Source organism: Salarias fasciatus, chromosome 15 (genome assembly GCF_902148845.1).
Source record: "Salarias fasciatus chromosome 15, fSalaFa1.1, whole genome shotgun sequence".
NCBI lineage: Eukaryota > Metazoa > Chordata > Actinopteri > Blenniiformes > Blenniidae > Salarias > Salarias fasciatus.
In genome coordinates, this window is record NC_043759.1 from 21,296,295 (window position 1) to 21,319,448 (window position 23,154).

Genomic DNA, 23,154 nt, shown 5'->3' on the forward strand with positions numbered 1-23,154 from the left:
GCCACCTTGTTAGGCTGTTGTCCCAGCTCTATTAGGAACACGTCGGCGAGCCGCAGTCCGTACAGGTTGACGCGTCCCTAATGTTGATGAACATGAGCATTGTTAGTTTATTTTTAGCTAAACCCACCAGCTCCTGTCACCGGCACTGACAGGGACGCCTAATGTGAATTAATCTGGCTTCCAAACTGTTTACTCTTTTTTTTTTTTTTTTTTTTCTCAAAACCCAAACTCTACCATCAGCGACAGATGCGGCGGGGGGATCTGGAACAAGACGGACTAACGCGTATAGTTTAATCACAGCATGGTAGCGGCCTCATGTTTATGTCGGGGCTTAGTGGAATCTTCAGACCCAGTATAGGAAACACACAGAGTCATGTTCTGTAATTGGATTATGTCGACCGTGCTGCTGTCTTCTGAACCAGCCTCAAACCCTCCACTTAATCGCCACGCAGATAATTCTCCGGACCCGTTTTTTACTTCCCAGCATCTCCTCCCGTGCGCCACGCAGAGCAGCCGGGCAGGTGGAGAGATGTCAAACCCATCTGCTGTCAACGTAAACAAACATGGCAACACGCTTCTGCGCGCCTTCCTCGGCACCTGTCTGCTCTCACCTGTTGCCGCCAGACGTTAGATTCCCGTCCAGCCTGGCCGGGGCAGTGCAAAGCGGCCGGAGAGAGGCGTGTGGGTTTCCTCGCCGGTCGCCCCGAGCGTTAACAGATTGCATATTCAGAGTCAAATCTGGCGAATAGTTTGGCTTCTTTCTTACGTGCCATCAATCTGTTTTTTTTTTTTGTTTTTTTTTTCTTAGCGGCTTCTCAGCCGACACAAAAGAACACAATCCTGCATTGTTTGTCCCGTTGTAACCCCGCAGCTGCATTTTCGAGATGATTGTCCCTGCGTGATGAAACAAGCCCTGTCAGGAGCGACAGACGATTACATGGCTCCACGCGGTGATCAGTCTTTGTGTATAAACACTTGGATGAGACAAGGAGGGGGGGGAAAAAAAATAATAATCGATGCGGCGCAACATGTTGATGGATAAAATCCTGCAGGGTCGAGACGACGGCGTCTGACGTCGGGGAACGAAAAAGCACAGATACGGTCTTTGTTTTTGCAATCAGCACCGTGTCGTCGTGTTCTCCCCTCCCCTGCCGCCTTCCTTTCTCCGTCTCTGCCTTACAGATTCAATCAAACCATATACGCCCACTCCCAGTCTTTTTAGTGTCACTCCTAATGTCACGCTCCGCATTGAGAGCTTGATGGTGAATCAGACGCGTAATGGCTTCAATCAGACTCGCGACCCCAGACGGCGGGAAACACTGCGCTTCCTCCTGACCTGAACGTGTTGCCGTTCATCACAGAACCCAGCCGTCTTTGAGAAGCGTGATAGCTGTGCCGTGTTTACCTTTTGTGCTCCTTTAACGTTTATTTCTCTGATCCGGCGCCACTAATGGTGACATCGACTCACGCAGGGGAAGCCAGAGCGGCACGGGTTGCCCAACATCCGTTTGCATTTGAAGGAAAGAACGTAAATGGGAAGAGTTCAAGTCCTGTTTGCTGAATTCTGTATCCATCCATCCATCCATCTTCAAGCTCATCCCAGCTCACTAAAGGAGAAGGAACTCAGAAAAAACTGACAAAACAGTAACGTTTACATGAGATGTGTGTTTACAGCTGCAGATCCTGAGAAAACCTGGATGGTTAAGTAAAATGTCAATTAGAAGCAGTACGCAGGCAGCAGAATTCATTCATCAGAGTTGTGCATTTAAGTGAAAATGAGATGTTGAGGCTGAAATGTAGCTGCAGCTTGTTTTATATTTCCCAGCAGCAGCCACTTTAAAGATCCCAACGATACGAAGCAACAAAAGACTGAAAATGTTTCCCATGTGGAAAACGGCACAATAAAAACCGAACGGTTTAGATTTTCAGGCCCTTGTAGAGCATCAGAAATAGAAACCTGATCATTTCATTAAGTCAGGAGAGCTCAGGCTTTGTTTTGTCTTCTTCGTCCCTGAAACTTTCTCCCTCCAGAGTGAACTTTGGATTTTTGTGAAGCCGTATATAACTACCACCAAACTAGATGGAACCGAACTGAAATTCAATTCAATTTCTTAAAAAGATTGTTAAATTTTTAATATTTTCCTGCTCTCATTATGGGCTGTTCTGTATTAAATTAGCAGCTGAACTTTCCCATCCTGCCAGCTTGTGGATGTCATAATAATAACTCCTGGGCTGATCATGATATCTCAGAAATCTAAAAGGGAATTTTGGGCTTTTCACTCGTATGTCAAGTGAACAACCTTGAGCAAAACGGACAGAAGCTTTAATTCACTGCGCATTTGATTTATTCCACAGCCATAAAATCTCATAAATCCAGTCTTAAAAGTGTTGAATTGTTTCTTTTGCAGAACTTTCTCCTGATTTGAGGCTTAAAGTTGAAAGCTGTAAGTCTGTATTTCTTTGAAGCAGTTGTGGCATTGTTGCATTGTTCTATATGTTCTCTCTGATTTGTTTCCTTGTATCTCCGCTGGTGGAGGCCAGCTGTTAGCAGCAGTCCGTTCGGACTTCTGTCTGTCCCGTAATCAGCGTCTCTCAGCAGCGTCTGACCCTTAAATTTATGAACCTCCCCCAGTGTGGTCTGAGGGGTAATTACATCTGCCGGAGAACGAGGCTCGTGTTGGTCCTCAGCAGGCCTCGGTTACTCAGCCTGATGCTGTGTGTGTGCGTGCGTGCGTGCGTGTGTGTGTGTCCTTGTTTAAACAGCACTAATTGGCAGGCTGGAGTGTCTCAGGTCCACCTTTCCCGGCGCGTCTCCCGTGTCGCCACTTTCCGAGACTGACAGTCGATTCGCAGCCGTCCCCTCAGCAGATGTTTCCCGAGGAACGTTATCAGACCCCCTAAGAGAATATTCCCAAAGGCTAATTCACACACACTTTATCTCCCAGCCTCCCCTGCAGGAGGGCGGAGGCAGCCGAGTGCTTCCAGGTGTCAGTTTAAACTCAGGCTGACTTCAGATACTACAAAAGCTGCAGCCAGCGACGCTGCTGCACTTGTTGTACCCCTGAAGTGTGCAGAGGTTTCAGCAGCGTCTCCTATACGGGTGCTTTGTCATTTTTTTTTCCAGTGAATGGCCTGTGAAGGGTTAAACTGTCGGCGCTCGTGTGTTCTGGAGCAGCGTGTTGCAGGAATAAGCGAAAGAGGCGACACCTGTGCGCTAATGAAGGTCGCCGACCCTGGTGGATAATTTCAGCCCGAGAAATTGCTTTTAAGTGTAAATGTGGGAGTTTACTTTAAGGAAAGCTTCCCTCAAGTGTTCTAAGTAAAAGGTTTGTTGGCTTGGGGACACGGGGCTCCGGTATTTCTTTATTTATTTATTATTTCAGTACAAAGGTGTTTTTCTTCCACAACAAAGTCGCAACCTTGATTAGGAAGGCTTGCTTTGGTCTGGATGAACGTGCGTTTTAATCACAGATCGCGGATCCGTCCGCCGCTCTTTAATGAGGTCCTCTCCAGCTGGAAGGCCGCCGGCGCGGCGGCTTTGATCAGTGGCCTTTGGACGCGGGATTGCGCCGCTAACACACGGCGCTAATGGAGCATCCAGTCAAAAAACGGATGCAACGCACACACACACACCAGCAGTAACAAATGCAAATGGAAGAAATATACATATAAACACACACACACACACACACACACACACACACACGCTGACAAGGGCACGGTCCCGCGAGCCGGAGTCTTGTTCTCACGTAGCGCGCTCGGCGTCGTGTCGGGCTCTTTTCATCTGGCGGCGTCCGCCCGGGCCGGTCTGGGTCGGCTGGGTTTTCGGCGAAGTCGCTGCCAAAGAGGGGCTCGGCGAGACGAGGTCCAGAGCTCAGCGCTGACACACAGCCCAACTCCAGAGACTAATGGCTTGTAGCTCCCAACATATGTTGTTTTGTGTAATTGCTTTAATTGCTGTCATTGTACGTAATGGTTGGTCTTTTTCATCTTCCCTGGTGGTGTAGGCATTCTGCTAATTATATCTGTCAGCCCCGCAGCCAAAATGAGCGTTTCACTGTGAATTCAGAGCAGTGGGGACTTTAAAATCCGAGTGTCCCTGTAAACGGCCGCAAACGACTGACTGCCGACTAGTTTATGGATCATCAGCTTTCTTTTTTTTTTTTTTTTTATAAATAATCCTCCCCATCATGCACCTGTTTATTGCATAATGTCAGGACTTTGGGTCTTGCTTCCCCTTGCTGAAATTTTCTGAGAACGCCGGCTCTCTGTTGCAGGTACGACACGATCACCAACCAGTGGGAGACCGTCTCGCCTCTCCCCAAGCCGGTGCACTCTGCGGCAGCCACCGTGTGCGGAGGGAAGGTGTACGTGTTCGGAGGCGTGAACGAGGCCGGCCGCTCGGCGGGCGTCCTCCAGTCCTACGTGCCGCAGAGCAACACCTGGAGTTTCATCGAATCGCCCATGATAGGTAAGGCAGACGGCGGTGCGCTCCGCTTTTGTCGGCGATTCACGAGCTTTCACGCACGGGCTTCCACACAAAGTGGAGAAATGCATTGTGTGTGTGTGTGAGTGTGTGTGCGTGTTGCCATTGTTACAGCCACCTCTTCTGGTCTCATGACAGAGCTGTTCCCTTTTTGAAACCGGTGTCTGTTTGGCTGCCGTATCGTGTTCCCAGATGAAGGCTCTTTTTTCCTCCTTTTGGACTGCTATTTCTGAATTTGGAGGCAAATTATCCTCTCACAAGCTAAATGGTTTCCCCTCCAGACAGCATTTAAAAAAATCATCAGTATTAACAGAGGTTTTTTCTTCTTTTTTTTTAGGAAACGAGAAGCGGTAATGAGACAGTATCACTTCCATAATGTAATGTTGGAGAGGGATACAAACAAGCAAGGAAAGTTAAACTTATTCATTAAATCACATATTTTAAGTGCAATTGGCACAAATTAAAATTGATTTTTTTTTTTTTTAAACTAAGCTAATTATCACTTTTATTATTCTCTGTATTCAAACTAAACTGATTATTTATCCTCATCATGAGATTTTAGTCGTTTGACGGTCGTCGGCCGGTTTTATTTACATCTTAAAACAGGTTTGTCTGATGTTTTTTGTCTGGTCTGCAGATGGATTTAACCTCTGAGCTTGTAGCTGCATAAATTAGAGGAGGAAGATATTCCTCCAGACAGTTAAATATATATATAAAAATGTAAGGGTGCGTGTGTGTTGACATTAGAGAGCAACAAGGTGTCTTTGGACCTCAGTTATGGTTGCCTGGTTGCCTAGCGACAGTGTTCTCACTGAAAACCTTTCCTTGGATATCATGTACCAAACTTTCCCCACCGAAGCCATGAACCCTGGATGCGTATATATATTCGGCAACTTTAAATCTCGCTTCTGTGTGAGTTCTCGCTCGTCATATTCGTGCTTTTTCCGGTGAGAATGATGACCCATTCCCAACGCCGCGGAGGACTCTGCAATCAGGGTGTGACCTTTTCCTCTCCCGCTCTTCTCTCCCTCTCATTATTATCATCCCGCTCAGTATCTGCCATTATTCCCCCTCTCTTGCTGCATTATTGCCCTTGTCATCATAATGAGGGGGCCAAACCTGAAATGATAGGTGCGCCTTGGCTCGGATTCCAGCGCATTATGAGCCAAACCGGAGTTATTTACAGCAGAAGCCCGAGCCGCCGGGGACCCCCGTGAAGGACGAGCGGTGCCTTAACCAGGCCGTCATAACTCCAAGGTAGCAGGATACAGAGCGCCGGCAGATGTGTTCCCACCGCAGACGTCTTATCTACAGGCGGCTCGTCGCTTTTTTTTTTTTTTTTTTTTTTTTTTTTTTTTGGTGGCGCAGATGATTACTATTGATCCGAACATTTTCTGTCTTTTTGTTTCGCACTCAGGCCCCTGGAACACCATCACACCTGAACCCGACCGGCTGCGTCAAAAACAGAGCCTGATAGAGAAAAGGACAGGTGTGGCGGTTCAGAGAGGAATCATGCTCTCTGCTCGTCAACTCAAAGTGAAGCCAGTTTATTCACTCACTTTATTTATTTATTTTTTTGTGTGTGTGGAGTCAACCAACAGATGAGTTGTTAATGAGCGAGCTTCAGACTATGCAGACGATGCGCCGCGCTGCGCTAGCCGTTAGCGGCCCAGCCGAGCTAACCCGAGGCTAACGAGCGGCCCGACGAGATGAGAGGCGCCGCCGGTCCGCTCATGTCGCCGTCGTAACGAGCGCGCTTTCCAAAAATGTCAAACCGTTCCCCGCGAAGAGAGAACGGCGTCCGCGTCTCCGCGTCTCCGCCTCCCCCCCGACCGCCGCCCGACCTGCCTCCCTAATAAGTGTGAGAAAGAAATTTAAAAAGCCACACCGTCGCAAGCGTTGGCGAAGGAACGCGCGGGGTCAATAACGCATTTAAATTCAAAATGTTTCCTGACAAGACGATGTTCTTGTGCCATTAAAGCGGCGGCGACTTCCTCCGGCTCCGCTGCCCAGAAACTCGCTCTCTGTTATTAGTGCCTTTTCAGAGCGGGACTGCTGCGAGGGAAATGATGATTATGTAACGCGGGTGTTTGGGGCGAGAGCTGAATAGTATTAAAGGGCTGGCAGAGCAGCTGGCAGAGAGGAGAAATGACACACACACACACACTCTCTCACACACACACATGCACGGATCCAGACGACTCACAGAACCTCTGTTTACCTCATATCAACCATACATCCCCCGGGGGCGCAGGTACGCCACGCATGAATTATGTAACGAGCTGGGAGGTTACTACACATGCGTGTGTGTGTACGTGTGTGTGCGTGCGTGCCAGACGCAGACAGACAGACCGTCATCTGTCAGGACGTAGATGAGCCCGCGTCTGACAGCCAACGAGCCGGGAGATAATGGAAGGGTTTAGTGCTTCCTGTGAAATTGGGCCGGCGATGATTTTAGTGAGCCGGTGGGGAGCGCTTCTCCAACAGCCCGCCGCCGCCGCCGCCGCCTCCCTCCGTTTCCCTCCACCTCTAATCTCTCTGTTCATCTCTGCATCTCTCACTCTCTCTCTCACCTCCACCCGCTCCCTTTCTGTCTCACCCTCCTCCTCCTCCTCCTCCTCCTCCCTCACCCTCCGTCTCTCGCAGTCTCTCAGCACTGTCTTATCGACTGACACAAATACAGCTGTGTGCGTTCTCTGCGAGTGTGTGTGTGTGTGTGTGTGTGTGTGCGTGCGTGTGTGTTTTCTCCCTCTGCATAGACCATCTCCCGCATGGACTGTAAATGGGTTTCACAAACACTTATCAGGACTGACTTCCTATCTCTCGCGGAGTGAAAAATAGTATTACTCGCGCCAGAAATAGTCCCTTCAACAAGTTTATTGCGACGCCGGTTCATCTGCATCTCTCCATTGTTTCCCATCCATCTGTCCACATCTCCACCCTTACCCAAAAAAAAAAACAAGGTAGCACCTCCGCCCTGCTGTAAGCTATTTGTGAAGTCTCATTGCTTCATTCTTGAAAGGTCAGCTCACCCAAATTACCAAAATGCCAAGGTTTTGAGATATCTGTCTCGGCAATTTCCGCCTCCATCTCAATACAGCGCGAGGTGAGAGGAATGTGGTTTGTGGCGCTCAGAAAGATGACATTTAAAACATTCAGCATGCAACATGTTTTTGTTTTTTTTTTTTAAAGTCATTGTTGCTCCAATAATCCATAGGTCGCTCGAAATTATCCATTTTCTGCGAGACTGCAAACAGTATGTCAAACTGTTTTTCCGAAAATAAAAAAAGTGCCGCGTTCGGATTTTAAACAACTTGTTCTGTGAACTGAAAGATAATTGGGAGATTTAAAGCTGGCAGGCTTTAATAGATCAGGGTTTTAAATAAATCAGAAATCATCAGGAGAATATTCCAGCATAAACCTTTAATGTTATAATGCATGAGTAACAATCCGCAGCACTTTAACATTACGTGTTAAAGTCGTCAGAGGAAATGTGGTAATATGTCTCATTTTTTTCACATCTACTGTGAAATGCTTGATAATGTTTTTAACCACAAAATATTCTGACGTTCAGTGGTAAAAACACAGAGCCAAAAGTCACGAGTGTCCTCCCTCCCAGTCTGTGTTCTCCTGGGAAAAACTACGTAGTTTTCTAAATGTCGTCGTGTAAATGTGAAATTTTTCTGTAAATAAAATGAAAAAAAAAAATATTTTCACTGAAAATCTGTTGCATAAACAGGGCCTAACACGACTTCTCCATCCTGACAAAGCCAGCGTACCAGCTCTGTCTTGGCTTCTCTCCCCTCTCTCTTTTTATCGTTCCTTCCATTAACTAATTTCCGCTGAAAAAAGCCCCAATAGAATCGTTCACAGCGTGTTCTGTGGAGCAATGGCGGCACCGATTCTGAGGGAATGAAGAATTAATGAGGAAATTTGGCGACTGCTTTCCAAGACTCCAATCTTTTCAGCTATATTAGGGAGGAGGCAGAAAGTCTGAAATCTCTTTGAAGATTACAAAAGTTGTCTCGTCCTGACATTAAATATTCATAATTAAATGAGCAACAGGAAATATTTGCAGCATCTTTCTGTGTGGATTAATGGAGCGACTGGCTACAAGAGACAGATCAGTCACATGATCAAACCATGAGCTTCCTGAAAATCATAGGAAAGGTTATTCAAATCAGTGGATCATTTTTGATGGTTTTCTGCATATATTGACAGACGTATCAACAGAGAATCACACGTCAAGTAGGATTTTCCGTCGGACGTGGATCAGTGAACCGGACCGATAACCTGCATCCTCGAAATCGTCGTAACACGCCCAGGCGAGGCGCACAGGGGGTTTAGATATCCAGGCCTTTGTTTGGCCCGTCTTCTCGTTGCTCAGCTTCTCAGGAGGAAAAGCTTCACACCAACTGTGAAGCGTGGAACTGTTTGGGTTTGAGGCTCGCCGCCTCAAGGATTGGACAGCCTGCTGTTGCCGAGTCAACTGTGAATTCTGCTCGTTCAGTCAGATGATGCCATCTGTCTGGAAGTTGAAGTCGACTGCGGAAGAGGACACGGATCCGGAGTGGAGCGCGGCGTTCGCTCACGGAAGACCTGGTGACTCACTGTGTCGAATCAGTAACTATCGCCGGCGCCGCTCTTCCTTAATTGCCGCGAATCGACCATTTAAACATCCGAACAAACAGACACAGAAGTCCCTGCTGTGATGGAGACACACACACACACACACACACACACACAGACATTCGCAGTGAATAGCAGCCATCACCCGGGCACACACACCCCCAGCTGACAGGCAGACCTCCATCGACTGCTTGACTCCGGGAACCCTGGAGAACGAGCGCCACGCCCAGACTGCTTCGTCTGGAAATCGACTGCGGGACAATCGCTCCCGCCGAGCGGGTCCGGCCGTCCAGAGCCCCACTGCGGAGGTGGAGGAGGAAGGAGAAGAAGAAGAAGAAGGGGGAAGTGACGGAGCCAGAGGAGGTGGAGAAGGTAGATGGTTTCCATAGCGACCTAATTGGACCTGTCCCCCTGCCACGTCCCCATCTTCAGTCAATTCCAGCACGTCATCCTGGTCGGGTTATTTCCTGTTGAAGGCTGCTCTGACTCTCCTCGCATCACATGAAGGGAACATCGTGTGAAGAAATTAACACGCAAAAAACATGTTTGTTTTTTTTTCTTTCCCGTCCGTTATCTCATGATCTGACGGGAGGAACTCGAGCGTCTTTGTCCCCTCGGCTCCTCGTTCCCTGGTTGAAGCGACGCTGTGAGCACAGCGGGCGTCCATCACCTCATCCTCGCCGTTTCGGGAGAGAACGCTCCGTTTGTTCTTTGTTTTCGCTCGACCGCGACTGCCCGCGCGTCTCCCCGCTGACGTAATGCGGCGGCGCTGCGATGGCGGCTTCCGTTTCAACGTCCTCGCCGGAGACCGCAATCTTGTTTGGATCTGTAGAGCGAACGGCGGACTGTTTTTTTTTAGCGCGTGTGCGTGCATGTGTGGCGTGTTTAATCATCCTGGCGGCGCTCCGGTTTCCTAAAATCTGATAAGATAGGAGAGGATGTGAGGTAACCGTCAGGTGTTTGATTAGAGAGTCATGAAGGCTTCGAGTGTGTGCGTGCGTGCGTGCGTGCGTGCGTGCGTGTGTGTTTTGATTTGTGTGACGTCCTTGACCTCTGCCGGAGGGGTCCCAGGTTGGTGACTAAGCTGTTTTATCGGGGTGTGAGAGGCTGCGTCAGCCGTGTCGGCCTGCAGGCAGAGCTGTACTTCATTCACCGCCGCAGCGTTAAAGCCTTCCTCCTCCTCCTCCTCCTCCTCCTCGTCTCCCTTTCGTTTTGCGCGTAGAACCTGGTCAGACAGTCGCGCGGCCTCTCCGAGTTCTCAAAACCAAACAAGAATCCGTGTCAGAAAGTTTTCAGCTGACACAGCCGGAGTGTGCTCTCTTTACTGTATCTCAAAAAAAAAAAAAAAAAAAACGGCCCATTTTTCACATCCAAGGCCAAGGGACGAGCAAGGCAGCGGAGAGATGTCGGATCTCTTCCCCCCCCTTAGCGCCGGTCCTCTGAGGCTTGCCGAGCGAGAGCGGGATTCACCTGCCTGCCACTCCTCAGAGCTCTCAAACTCCGTGATCGCCATTAGTCCGAGAGAACGGGAACAAGAGAGAGAGAGAGAGAGAGAGAGAGAGAGAGAGAGAGGGAACGACGGCGGGAGCTTCAGTCGGGGAGAAAAAAGACAGAGAAAGGTTTTTCCTATGAGAGCATCCTGTTATTATTCCGCCTCGGGCGCCGAGCAGAGAGAAATGAGTGTTCTGTGTTTATGGGACCTAACACAAAACATCATGTACACACACTTATGCCAGCACACACACACACACACACACGCACGCACGCTCAGACAGACTGGCAGCGGCATATCAATGAGTGGAAGACGGTAAAGGAGGAAAATAAACACGTCTGGCGGAATGTGAGGAGGACCAATCAGCAGCGAGTCGTTTCTCGGGGGGAGAAATTGAAGCCGACGCCTCAGACGGCGGCGCAGGAAGTCCGGGCTGCGTCTCGCGATCGCAGCGTCTTCATGTAACGCGAATGATGAGCGAAAGATGGCGTCGAGTTTAACCTCGCGACACAAAGTGAGGCTTTGCGTCTATTAATGTCTTTGAGGCTATTTTACGAAGACCCGTCTCAGTTGATACCATTAGTTTAGAGAAAACCATTTCTGAAGTCCTGCACTCTGGTTGTGAAGACATCTGAAAGCTGCTGTAGTCCGCAATATCCCATCAGCCATTGAGTGAACCGCTGTTTACTTCAGAGGTTTTGGTCACAGGAGGAAGCAGCAATAATGACTTTCTCGATCCTTGAACTTTTCGCCACACGTGAAGTTTGTGACTTTGAGTGGAATTTAATCCCGACCCCCCTCCCGGAAGGACCGTCAAACTCTGCCCGTTCCCTCACACCATCATCAAGCCCAAACAGGCCCATTATTATTTTGTTGTTTATTTACCAGACTCGGTGATATTCACGTCGGCGGTATCATTTTCGATGCGGCCGCGGCCGAACGCTTCCATTAACATTTTAGTTGAAAGCCCTGCTTTGTGCGCAGAGCGGCTGCAGCCTCCTGGAAGTCGTAACGCGGCGGCGGCGGCGGCGCTGACCTCCACAGCTGACCTGCTAAGCTGAAACACCGCAGGCAAAAAAAAGAAGAAGCTTTTTAATGCGCTGCTTCATTTTGAGATTTTTTTTATTTATTTTTTTGCTCCCACAATAAAGTGGGAAGAAAACACCCAAATCAGCTTTTATTTTTTTAATTTTTGCTTTAGCCTTTTGGATTGTCAACATCCGTGTGTGTGTGTGTGTGTGTGTGTGTGTGTGTGTGTGTGTGTGTGTGTGTGTGTGTGTGTGTGTGTGTGTGTGCTCACCGTCACAGATACACGCCGCATTTCATACCCGCAAACTCGACTGTTGACAGATGTTTTTTTTTTTTGGAGTCATATTCCTAAAAAACAAACTCTGTAAACACATTTGATTCTAAAATGTCAACATGCATTTAAATGAGAGGGGGTTTTTTTTCTTCAGATTTTGTTTTTAGAAAAATGTGTGTAAATGGATGCATGAATATTTAGAGAACGCATCATTTGCATAAAATCAACCGGATGTAAGTTCAATTTTTACTGTCTGCTTGTTGAAACCTCACCTTACGGCGTGATTACGAACATGAACGACACTCAAAACATCTTTTTTTTTTCCATCAGAAAGCCTGATTATGATGTTCTGATTATTCTCGCTTTGTAGGGTTGAAGTGTTATTTTTTTTCTTTACTTTATAATATCAGATTTATATACGTCAAAGCAGGATTGTTGGTTTATTATCAACTTCTCGTGGATTAAAGTAAGAATGAGACTTTCCTCCTGTCTCAACCCGGGGAGGTTGTTTAAGTGGCCAGTCGAAGCTTTTAGTGCCTCCTCGGCTCCCATTACGAAGGCGTCGCTCCCGACTCCTCCCGCTTGCCCGTTCCCGGTTGAGCGATGGCCGTCCGCCGTGGCGGCGACCGGCGAGGGCCGCCACCGCCGCCGCTCACGGCCAAGTGTCTGTGCATTATTCATGCCGCTTGTAAATTGGCCAGCTGCGGCGCGCGCTGGAGAAATTGCTCCTGGTTTGAAACACACTTCTTCTCCTCCTCCTCCTCGTCCTCCTCCTCGCGCGGCTCCAGGTTTTCCAGCCGCATCGTTATGCCCAAACCGCCGTTTCATTGTGTTTTCCGCCGCCGTGCACGTGTCTCCAGCGCTCGCCGTCTCCTCTCCTTCCTCTGGTGAAGCTGTGGAGGTGCCACGGCGCCTAATGCAATTGTGAATTATTGGGACTTAGGTAACTCTTCTATATTGCTTCCAAGCCCAAACATATTTTCAAGTAGAACCCAATAAAGCCTCGGTGATTTATGGACTCGGCTTCTGCATCGTGTTTTTTTTTTTTTTCTATCCATTCAGGTTTTTTCCCCCCAAAGCAATCGTGAGAGGGGCATATCTGTGGAGTGATAAGCAGAATGTTGATGATGATCGTTTTTGCATGCGGCGGGGGGGGGGGAAAAAAAACAAATTGATGCCATTATGCTGAATGGAAATCTGTGCCGTGTGAGAACGACGTCCCAACAATGGCTCTGTGTTGTCGTTTAAGAGAAAAGGAAGAAAAAAAATCCTTCTCCTCACTTTTGCCTCCATTTCTCTTCCCTTCTCCTCTCATATCTTCAGATAACAAATACGCCCCTGCAGTGAGCCTAAACGGTTTTATATTCATCCTGGGAGGGGCCTACGCTCGAGCTACCACTATCTACGACCCAGACAAAGGCAACATCAAGGCCGGGCCCAACATGAATCACTCGCGGCAGTTCTGCAGGTAAGAGATAATTAACGCAGCGGCGCCACATGTAACTTTAATCCCCGGCGAGGAATTTAAAGATTCTTTTTCTTCAAAAGCTCAAATTGCAGGCCTGACTTATTTGAAGTTTCAGAGAAAAAAATAAATGTACTGTGATGCTAATGCAGACAAAACAATACTGGAGCTTCTCAGCAGTTGGTAACACAGGTTGGAAAACAAATCCGGGAAATGAAAAACCACAACTGGGGTCAATGAAGATGCAACACAGAGTGTTTTTACATTACAGTGGAATTAGGCTTTATTCGGGTTTACAGAGGAATAAAAAGTCCATGTAAACACACGGATTTGTGCGGGTAGTTGCGAAACTTTTCCCTGTTCTCTAATTCCCAGTCTTGATTTTTAAACGCGCGTGATCAGTGACGCCGCCGACACCGCCGCCGCCGCCGCCGTCGGCCACGCTGAGAGAAACGAGAAACGCCGAGTCTGATTAAATCAAGTTTCTCACCAAGCCTTTCTCTCAGTCATTGCTCTGACATTTGAGTAATTTCCTTTGTTGTGCAGGTGGCGGGGGTTTATTTGCACACAGCGAGGTGGGAGCGTTGCGTTTGTGTCCTTAAAAGAAAAAAAAAAAAAGGAAGAGAGAGAGAGATTTCATTTTCACAAAAAGTGGATTGTTGCATAAATAGACGCAGAAACTCAATCTGCAATTATGTGCAAATCATTTAAACCCTGGTTTTTGTTTTCCAGTCTGACACAATCACAAGAATAAAATGTTGAAAAAATGAAAAAAAAAAATGACACCTTCCATTTCTAACTTGGAACTTTGTGTCTTCAACACTAAAAAGTTAATGTGCTGCAGAAACTCTGTTTTTTTTTTTTTTTTTTTGATAACTCTGGAACATTTATGAACTGTGAAAACAGGAAGTCTTCACATTGATTGTCAAGAACCGTCTACAAATACGAACAATCAGAGGAAGTTCGGCAGTAATGAAGTGTTGCTGCTCGGTGGAACGACAGGAAGTCGTTCTCTCCTCCTCACCTCCGTCTGAAATGAGCCGCGGCGTCTCGGTTATTTATGTTTCCTCCTCGGCGCGGTGGAAGTTTGCCGCCACAGTGTTCGCAGACAACGGCTCGGAGAAGTTCTGCCCCTGGTTTCTCCAGCCATGTTTTTAATGCAGTGCCGCCTGCGGGCCCATTTATCTTCAATATCCGGTTTTAGCGTCTCCCCCGGCGCGCCGGGATTTTTCACAGCTTCTCTCAAGCTTTTGATGCCATTAGGCCTGAAGAAGATGAAATGCCTTCACTTCCTCGCTATTTTATCGCTAACAAATGATTTTAACAAATTGCAGCTTTTAGCTGCAATTTGTTAAACTCATTTGTCGGCGATAAAACAGGCAGAGTCCTGGAGAAAGTGACAAAGAGCGTCTCGGTCTTCGTCGGCTGCCGACACGCAGACCGACGCGCCCAGACTGCAGAGCGTCCCGGGTTCGATCGCTCTGAAATTAATTCAAGGATATCTCCTGAAAAAGCGGGGGGGATCAATCCATCGGAGTAGATGTAGAATACCAGACTGTGGGAAGGAAAATACATCTTCATTCCTCCTCTTGGTTCCCGTCAAGCAGACTTCATTATACCTTCAAGTAGAGGCGTCCCCGACTAAGAGTTGAAGTAGTTCGAACGATCCTAAACAAACCCACTTCTAACAAACGGGCTAAAGCGTGTAATTTATTTATATCTAAAAGCTCTGCAGATAAGCTCACAATTTTTAAATGAAATTAAATGAAATAGGCTTAATTGCACTGTGTCGGTCCGTTTCGCAGCGCAACATCCATGCAAAAACAAACACTAAATTAAATAGAATTAGCCTTTTAGATAAAAAAATAAAATAAAAAATAACCTAAAATATTACAATTAAACAAAATAAAAGTCAGCATTAAAATTGAGAAGTGAGCGACAGAAACATCTTTTATTAGCCCAGTTATCTGGCTACTGACCCGTTTAAGGTGGAAAGCCATGTTAGTTGTTGTGGAGTGATAAGAAAGGAGCTGCTGACACAACTTGCATTTTTTTTGGATCATCTTTGACTTGTTCTGAAGTTTTTTTCCCGAAACTGTGAGCCTTTTAAAAGTTTAGTCAAATCACCACCGAGATGCTGCTCTGTGATGGAGCTCTGCGCAAAAATCGGATTGTGCCACTCACCATGGTGGTTCACTCACAAACACTAAATAGGTAGAATATTGAATAAAACTACAAGTTAAGTAAATTTTTCCACAGTGTATTTGATAGGCTAACATGTATATCAAATAGGCTTTAGATCATGTTTATTTGGAAAAAAAAACAAGCAATTCTATGTAAAATCAGTCATTCAGCACCCCCATACAGCTGGAATGGAATAGTCCTCGTTTCATAACCACATATTGCGACGCTTCGACTGTATGATTGGCCGTCGAATCAGGCCCCTTCGAACGAATCGTCGAATCGTCAAGTATCTGAAGACACCCCTACTTTCAAGTGCTTGGAGTCTGCACAAGCACATGCACATTATTTTGACTTATCAGGATCACCTGACCTTTGGACTTCAAAACTGAAAATAAATAAATAAATAAATAAATAAAAACTTTCACTGTTCTTCACTGGATAATGAACTCACAAGCCTGAGCTTTATTTTTCCCTTTTGTTTTTTTTTTTTTTTCAAAAAGCTGAGGAAAGGAAAGAAAAGAAAGGAGCATGCATGAAATGCATCTGGGAGGCAATTACAGGCAGTGATCTTATATTGCAGAACGCAAAACATAAATCATGTTGTCAGAGTTATTGATAAGCTGCAGCGGCACACGCCAGGCAGCTGTTCTGCTACATTTAACTAAGTCTGACACCGGCGAGGAGGAGGAGGAGGAGGACGGCCAAACGGCAAGCTCCTCCCGTCCGTGCACGCTCCCGCCGTGCACGCTCCCCTGGCTGCACCTCCCCTCTTGTTTATCAGGGAGGAGCAGCTCCAGGCCTGGCCCGGCGCTCGCTCTCTCTCCACTCCGGATCAGCTGGGCTCGCTCTCTGAGTAGATTTAGGCTTTATGTAATAATCTGGTTTTTTTTTTTTTTTTCCCAGCACCGGGAAGGGACTGCGTGCGTTCACGTTGGCGTGCGTGCACGTCTGTGTGCGTCTGAGCGCGTACCTTATGTAAATGCAGATCGTTCCAAACCCCAATAGGAGTACAAAGCCCTAATCAGCTTACAGCCCAAGTTTTAATCCTCTCCGCACACAAACTCCTGTTTCTGTTTCCTCCTATCAAATGAGCACATTTGTACAGATATTTGCTTTTTCATTAGTTTTCTCTCTCGCCCTCCAGAGACAATGTGTGAGCGAATGTGTGTGTGTGTGTGTGTGTGTGTGTGTGTGTGTGTGTGTGTGTGTGTGTGTCCTCTCACCACCTTACAAAGTAGCCTCATTTGGTATGTTGAGAGTGTGTGTGTGTGTGTGTTTCTGTGAGTGATGTGGAATAATCTGAGTCGCGGCCCCCAGCACCACAATCAGCATGTCTGTCTTTGTGCGGCCGTGTTGTCTGATGGCGATTACCAACAAGAACCGAGGCTCACAGCTCCGAGACGAGGGGCGGCGGGCGTCACGCCTGCGTACTTTACCTTCCCCGACACCGATTAGCTCTCGTTCCCGCCTGATCCCGGCAGAATGTGGGGGAACGGTGCCGAGAAGTCAGAGCCGAGTGTGCGAGATTTAACACTTTCACTTCATTCTAGTATAATTTTGGAGTTTTTTTCCCCCCTGAATCGGGCATTAAGTTTAGTCTTGATCATGAAAGAGGAACCCAAATCAGCCAAATATACATTTATTCATTATAATTCCCATTATGAGCAAAAGCAGTAGCATTATCAGAAACAATAATGTGTCAATATTTGACAGGGTTTGATGGGTCGAGCATGTTGACGTAAAGCTGTGTGCCGAGTTAAATGAGAGGATGAAGCCTCTGTGATATCTTCCTTCCAAACATGGAGCTGCGCACGTTTATTTCTGCAACGGCAGAAAGTGGGGTTTATTTTGGGATGAAGGTAATTTGGAAATTTCAAGCCTGACTGGAGGTGTGAACGCGGCGCCTGAAATACCCTCCTGCCTCCCAGCTTTTATGAGGCTCACAAAACAGCCGCGTGCTTCTGTTTGTTTAGGCGGATTTCCTGAAATGAAGTTCAGAGCGGTGTGTAAACGCGTATGTGTGTGTGTGTGTGTGTGTCCCGTCCCACCCTCCGCAGCGCCGTCGTCCTGGACGGGAAGATCTACGCCACCGGGGGCATCGTGAGCAGCGAGGGCCCCGCCCTGGGCAACATGGAGACCTTCGACCCCTGCAGCAACACGTGGACGCTGCTGCAGTCGCTGCCCTGCCCGCTCTTCAGACACGGCTGCGTGGTCATCAAGAAGTACATCCAGAGCGGCTGAGGGTCGGGGGTCGGCGCCGAGACGCACGCGCACACACACATACACACAAACACAAACACACACACACAGGACGCACGGTTTGTGGGACGACGTGTGACGGCAGCTTAGAGCCGGGGCCACCAACCTCTGGACATGACGCCAGCATCCATCCACACCGCTCCCCCCCCCTTCTTCCTTTATCGTTCAGACGAGACGACCCCTGACCCCGCCCACCCTGTGCAGAATGTACTCATGCTCGACTACTCGGCCATGTCAGGTGACCATGCCTAACCTCCAGTACTGTATGTGTCATGGTGGTAGTTGATCCTCATAAACAGGCACAGGGGCCCCTCTTAGTAATTTACAAGCTTTATTTTTTTGTTTTGTTTTTTGTTTTTTAATGTCATTCTTTTAAATTCTGTCTTTTCCGACTGTCTGTGAATGCACCGCCTGATCCTTTCCTTTAAACTCCTCTGAGCGCGCTCAGTGAAAGCCATCGCAGGTTCAGACCTCCACCAGATTAACTGTGTACATTTCTCAGTGGAGACATCTACAGGACGGGAGGACGAGGGCGGCGGCGGCGGCGGAGGGTCCGTATCCCTCCTTATCGCTGGATGTTGACGAGTTTCCTCTTTCTCCCCACTGTATCAGGAAGCCAAAAAAAAAAAAAAAAAAAGCCATTGTGAAGATTTACGAGGTAATCTGAAAACCAGATTTGGACGTGCGCGATTCTTTTAATGACTCGCCGAACATCGGAAAAACCATCAAACCGAGGTCAAGCAGGGTTTAAAGAGGGAAAACACCAGGTTTTTCTTCCCCGTCATTCTTGTGCAATTCCAGCCTGATGGAGATATCATCTGGTGTGTTAAGTGGCTTGTTTTCAGCCTCCACTGCGTGAGGAGAGAGGGCGAAACTCCCGCTCAAACCGTTCCTCCGGGATAAAAAAAGCACAATATTCACCTGTGACTGTTACCATAGACGTTTTCTCTGTCTTTCATAAGCGTCCCCCCCCCCCCTTCTTCTGTTTTATACGTGTTACATCGCAACCCTGCAGATTAGGCTGGGTTGGTTATTCTGTAAATACAGGAAGGAAATATGTATATTTTAAAAACCTGAAGGCAATTCTGTATAAATGTTTTTAGAAAAAAAAGTGATAGGCTGGATTGAAAATGGTATGTCTGTAAATCTGTACCCGAGGAGGAGAGAATTAACAATTGTTATTATTGAAACCTAATACATATACCAGAACATGAGCTCGTGTCCCGGCTGTTCTTCGTGTCTCGTCTATCTGGTGTCACGTTTTTATTCATTTGATGGAAGAAGAAGAAGAAAAGCGAAACCTTTCCAAAGTTCAATTTGCACCTTTATTCAAGTATATCACAGCAGTTTATTTGAGAAATACAGTAAATGTTTCATTTCAAATATAACTTACACTAAAGTAACAACTGCGAACGAGTGTGTTAAATACACAAACAAAAAAACAAAAAAGAACAAAGTCTTCGACTAAATTAGCTGGAGGAAAACAAAAAAAACAAAAAAAAAAAAGAGGGAAGAACAAAGTCATCAAGGAGAGAACAAGCCTTTTCCTTCTGCATACTGGACTAAGGAGTCTCAACTACCAGACAAAAATTGGTTGTTAGTCCAAACTGGCTACAATTGATAAAAAAGAAAGGAAGATCACAATGTATGACATTTAACTACCCATGGGTTTTTTTTATGTAGTTTTTTTTCTTTTTATTAATTTTTGTCCAAATGTGTGTTTGTCTTTTTTAATAAATTCATAAAAAATAACTCTTTTGGCAGAAACTGGAGACAAAGTGAAGAACATTTGAGAGGAAAGTCTGGTCCGGTCTCTCTCTCTCTCTCTCTCTCTCTCAGTGGGACGCCGAGTGTCCCGATGCTCGGCCCTCGACCGTCGCCGCTCTGAGCGGAGGGAACGGTCGCCACACGCGAAATAAATAGAAAAAGCTGAAACGACGTGTTGCTGCGTGTTGAACCTGAGAGAGCTGTAAACCCCTTGAATTCCCCCCCTCACACGCCAACTCCAACCTGCTACACAGACGCTATGCAATTCAGCAAAAAAAAAAACAAAACCAAAACAAAAAAACAAAGGTTCAGACAGACATCTTAATTAATTCAACGTACAAAAAAACAAAGGTGTAAAACATGTCTCATAATCATAAATACACGAGATGAGAACCTGGAAATCAAACATTTACAGGGGGAGAGGTGGGGAGGTGTGTGAGGAGGCAGTTTGTGTGTGTGTGTGTGTGTGTGTGTGTGTGTGTGTGTGTGTTGGGGGGGCAGATCTGGGGCTCTCCTCTGTGTCAAAGTACAGTAGAAACTAGGCGCAAAACAAAAAAAAATTCAAACGCATGCCATCACCGTCTGGACGATCGGATGATATGAACAACAACAAAGTCTTGAGTTACTGCAGCGGCTGTCGTCATGGCAACGCCGACCCGGTACCGAAAGGCGGTACTTTTAGGTGTCTTGACAGTATTTAGAAAAGGAGAAGGTGGGAGGGGGGGAAATACTGTGTCTGTACCCAGTAAACAAGTTTCGGCTTCAAATAAATTAAGCTGAGGTAGCATCGTTTTCTTACGTTCACTCTCTCCGCAGTAGTCCGACCCGCCGGTCGCCAGTATGCATACAGTTTGAGGGGGGGGGGGGGGAGGCAGAGGTGGGTGTACTGTGAGAGGAGAGGAGGGAGCCTTCAGTCTGCATTCAGAACTCAGAATAAAAAAAAAACTAACTTTATAAAGCTTCAGAAAACACCTTGATGGAAACATGTATTATGGGATGGGGGGGGGGGGGGGGGGGGCACAGGTGAGAATCCAGCTTCTCTTGTGTGGCGTTTAGGAAACAGAACAAAAAGAAATCCATAAAGTCTGAAAAGGAGAACATCGACACAAAGGAGACACAGTAATGCTTTGTACACTTGAGTGAAGGGGCACTGCCTAGAATGGCCTTGTTCGTCATGGATTCACAACCCGAGCAGAGAAAGAGACAAAAACAATCTCAATTCAAGCAGTCGATGAAAAAAAAAAAAAAAAAAAAAAGAGTACAAAATGATTTTCAAACACACCAAATAATACATCAGCTGTCATGACCGCCTGGTGAAACGTATCCAGAGTGGACAGAACGCCGGTGAGCAGAACCGGCAGCACCGTTCAGAACCGGGTCAGCTGACAAACACTTGGCACGTCCAGCCCTCCCCCGCTCCGCCGCCGTTTCACTTCCTCTTGTTGCATATGGAGAACTACGAAGGGCGGAGCTTCACCCCGGAGGGCGAGAGATCTACGACTTTTTTACTAAATACGCTAATGTTTTGAAAAGCACCTGTATTTTATTGGCTCGGGTTAAATTTTGGAACGAGATCCAGAAATTCTCGTCATCAACCCGATGGGCCCGGAGGTCGCGGTGACCTCAGTGGTTACGAGTCGTCACGGCGTCCTGCTGAGTGTATCCGTCTCCTGTGAGGTTTGGAATAAGGCACACGCTAGGCAGTGCAAACTGCGGCCGCTGCTTCCGATCTGTACTGCTTCCAGTTCCTCGGCTGGGGTGACGACGGGGGAAAAAAAAAAACAACAAAAACAAAAACACGAAGTGGCGAAAAGGGAAAACATTCATGCTGGATGTAGCTAGCGAGGGAGGCGCGGCGATCCGCCCGAGGCGAGAGCGAGCGCTTCTCGCCGCTAACGCTCCGTCGCCGCGTCCGGTGCCGCTGCCTCGCGACGCTTGTGTCTGCGGTGTAAACTGAGGATCCTCGGCGGTGGCTCAGATGTCCATCGGACCGGTCAAGTAGGGACGAACGGCAATCGAACACACGAAAAAAGACGAGTAAGAACTGAGGGCGGAGCGCTTCTTCACGCTGGGGGCGAGGGCGGTGTGGCTCGGCGCCGCCCCGTCTGCATACACACTTGTTGCTGGTGAGGGTCTGAGTGAGCGTGCGTGGAAACACATGTCAGGTGGTTCAGTGTGTGTGTGTGTGTGCGTGCTAAAGCGCGCTGAAGCGAGCGACGCGACGTCGCCCGATCCGCCAGTCGTCCCACGTCGAGAGTTCCGAGAGCAGCATGGATAAGAGGATAGAAGAGAATAGCACCCGAGTAGCACCAGGGTGGCCCGTCGCCGTCCGTGTACGTTGTGTGTGCGTGTGTGTGTGAGTGTATGTGTGTGTGGCCGACACACCTGCAGGGGTTTGGTTGTGTAGAGTGGGTCTGGATCTGGCCAGGTTCCTGAGACGATAGCACCATTGAATGTCTCTTGTATCCGTCCTCGTTTATTTTTTTATTTTATTTTTTTCCGAGCGGCGCCGGAGTTTCAGTGTTTCCGTGATAAGCGCTGGACTCAGAGGCGCCTTCATTCCCGCTTTGCTCAGTTTATGTGTGTGTGTGTGTGTGTGTGTGTGAGAGTGTGTACGTGAGTGTGTGAGAGAGAGTCTTTGTGGTCCCAAGCTGTTCAGGATCTACCTGATAGGTATATTCTCTCCTCCTCTCACAGGAATGTATCAAAATGCTGGATTCTCTCCTCCATCTCCTGCAACACAAACACACACACAAACACACACACACACAGAGAGGATGCTCAGTCTCCACCAACACAACAAACTCGGCTGTGTGTACAAAGCATCTGTGCGCCACAGTTTCAATATTACTTGGAAATTTCCCACAGCAAACAACAGCTTTCACCGTGATAAATGATGTAAAATGAAGCAAAGCTGTGCTCGAATGAGACGGGCGATTTTTCTCAGCATGAAAACAGCAGAGTTTGACACTGACTAAATCTGAAGAGAGCCAGACGAAGAGAGATGGATGTTAGCCGGCAATAGACCGTGATTAATGCCTTGAAGATGATACACTGTGTGTGTTCCCTCGTCTGAACGGCTGAGTCAGTGCGACAGACGCCGCCGCTGCTGCTGCTGAGAGATACTAATCTCAACAAAAAGTTAAAAACCATCAACTTTTACAGCAAAAAGCAATTTTACTCTTTAAAGAAGGGTAAACTTTTTTTTTTTTTTTTTTTTAAATACGTTTGCGTCACGCGCACACACACACACACCTCCCCGTCAGAGTTAGTGACAGAATGACAGAGCAATTTACATAATTACCAACTATTAGCATATAATCCGGAGGGGCTCCGCCGATACTCTTTCAGCTTTCTGAGATTCTTATTACCGCTGAAATAAGAAGTTCCAGACTAATCGGGTTTTGCACTTGTTTCTTCTTCAAGTCGCAGGGTTTCAAAGTTGGGTGTTGATGCTAAATGAACAAAATGTCGATTGTCTTCTAAGTCATCAAAATTACCGAAACCTGTCAGACAGCCGTCCGTTGGGTGACGGCGCTAACCGGCGCTTCGCTACGCCCACTATTCAC

General features: G+C 47.4%; 2 protein-coding genes across 4 annotated transcripts in view; one reads left to right on the forward strand and one right to left on the reverse strand.

Annotated features, from left to right (window-relative positions):
- klhl29 (kelch like family member 29) overlaps nt 1-19,456 on the forward strand; it is a 223,042-nt gene extending 203,586 nt beyond the window's left edge. For both annotated transcript variants that reach the window (XM_030109884.1, XM_030109885.1), the window contains 3 exons: nt 4,278-4,471; nt 13,234-13,378; nt 17,617-19,456. In XM_030109884.1, coding sequence (XP_029965744.1) covers nt 4,278-4,471; nt 13,234-13,378; nt 17,617-17,800 — 523 coding nt within the window. In that variant the 3' untranslated portion in view covers nt 17,801-19,456. The remainder of the gene's footprint in view (nt 1-4,277; nt 4,472-13,233; nt 13,379-17,616) is intronic.
- A 100-nt stretch (nt 19,457-19,556) lies between these two features.
- atad2b (ATPase family AAA domain containing 2B) overlaps nt 19,557-23,154 on the reverse strand; it is a 67,202-nt gene continuing 63,604 nt past the window's right edge. For both annotated transcript variants that reach the window (XM_030109882.1, XM_030109881.1), the window contains one exon: nt 19,557-22,318. In XM_030109882.1, coding sequence (XP_029965742.1) covers nt 22,277-22,318 — 42 coding nt within the window. In that variant the 3' untranslated portion in view covers nt 19,557-22,276. The remainder of the gene's footprint in view (nt 22,319-23,154) is intronic.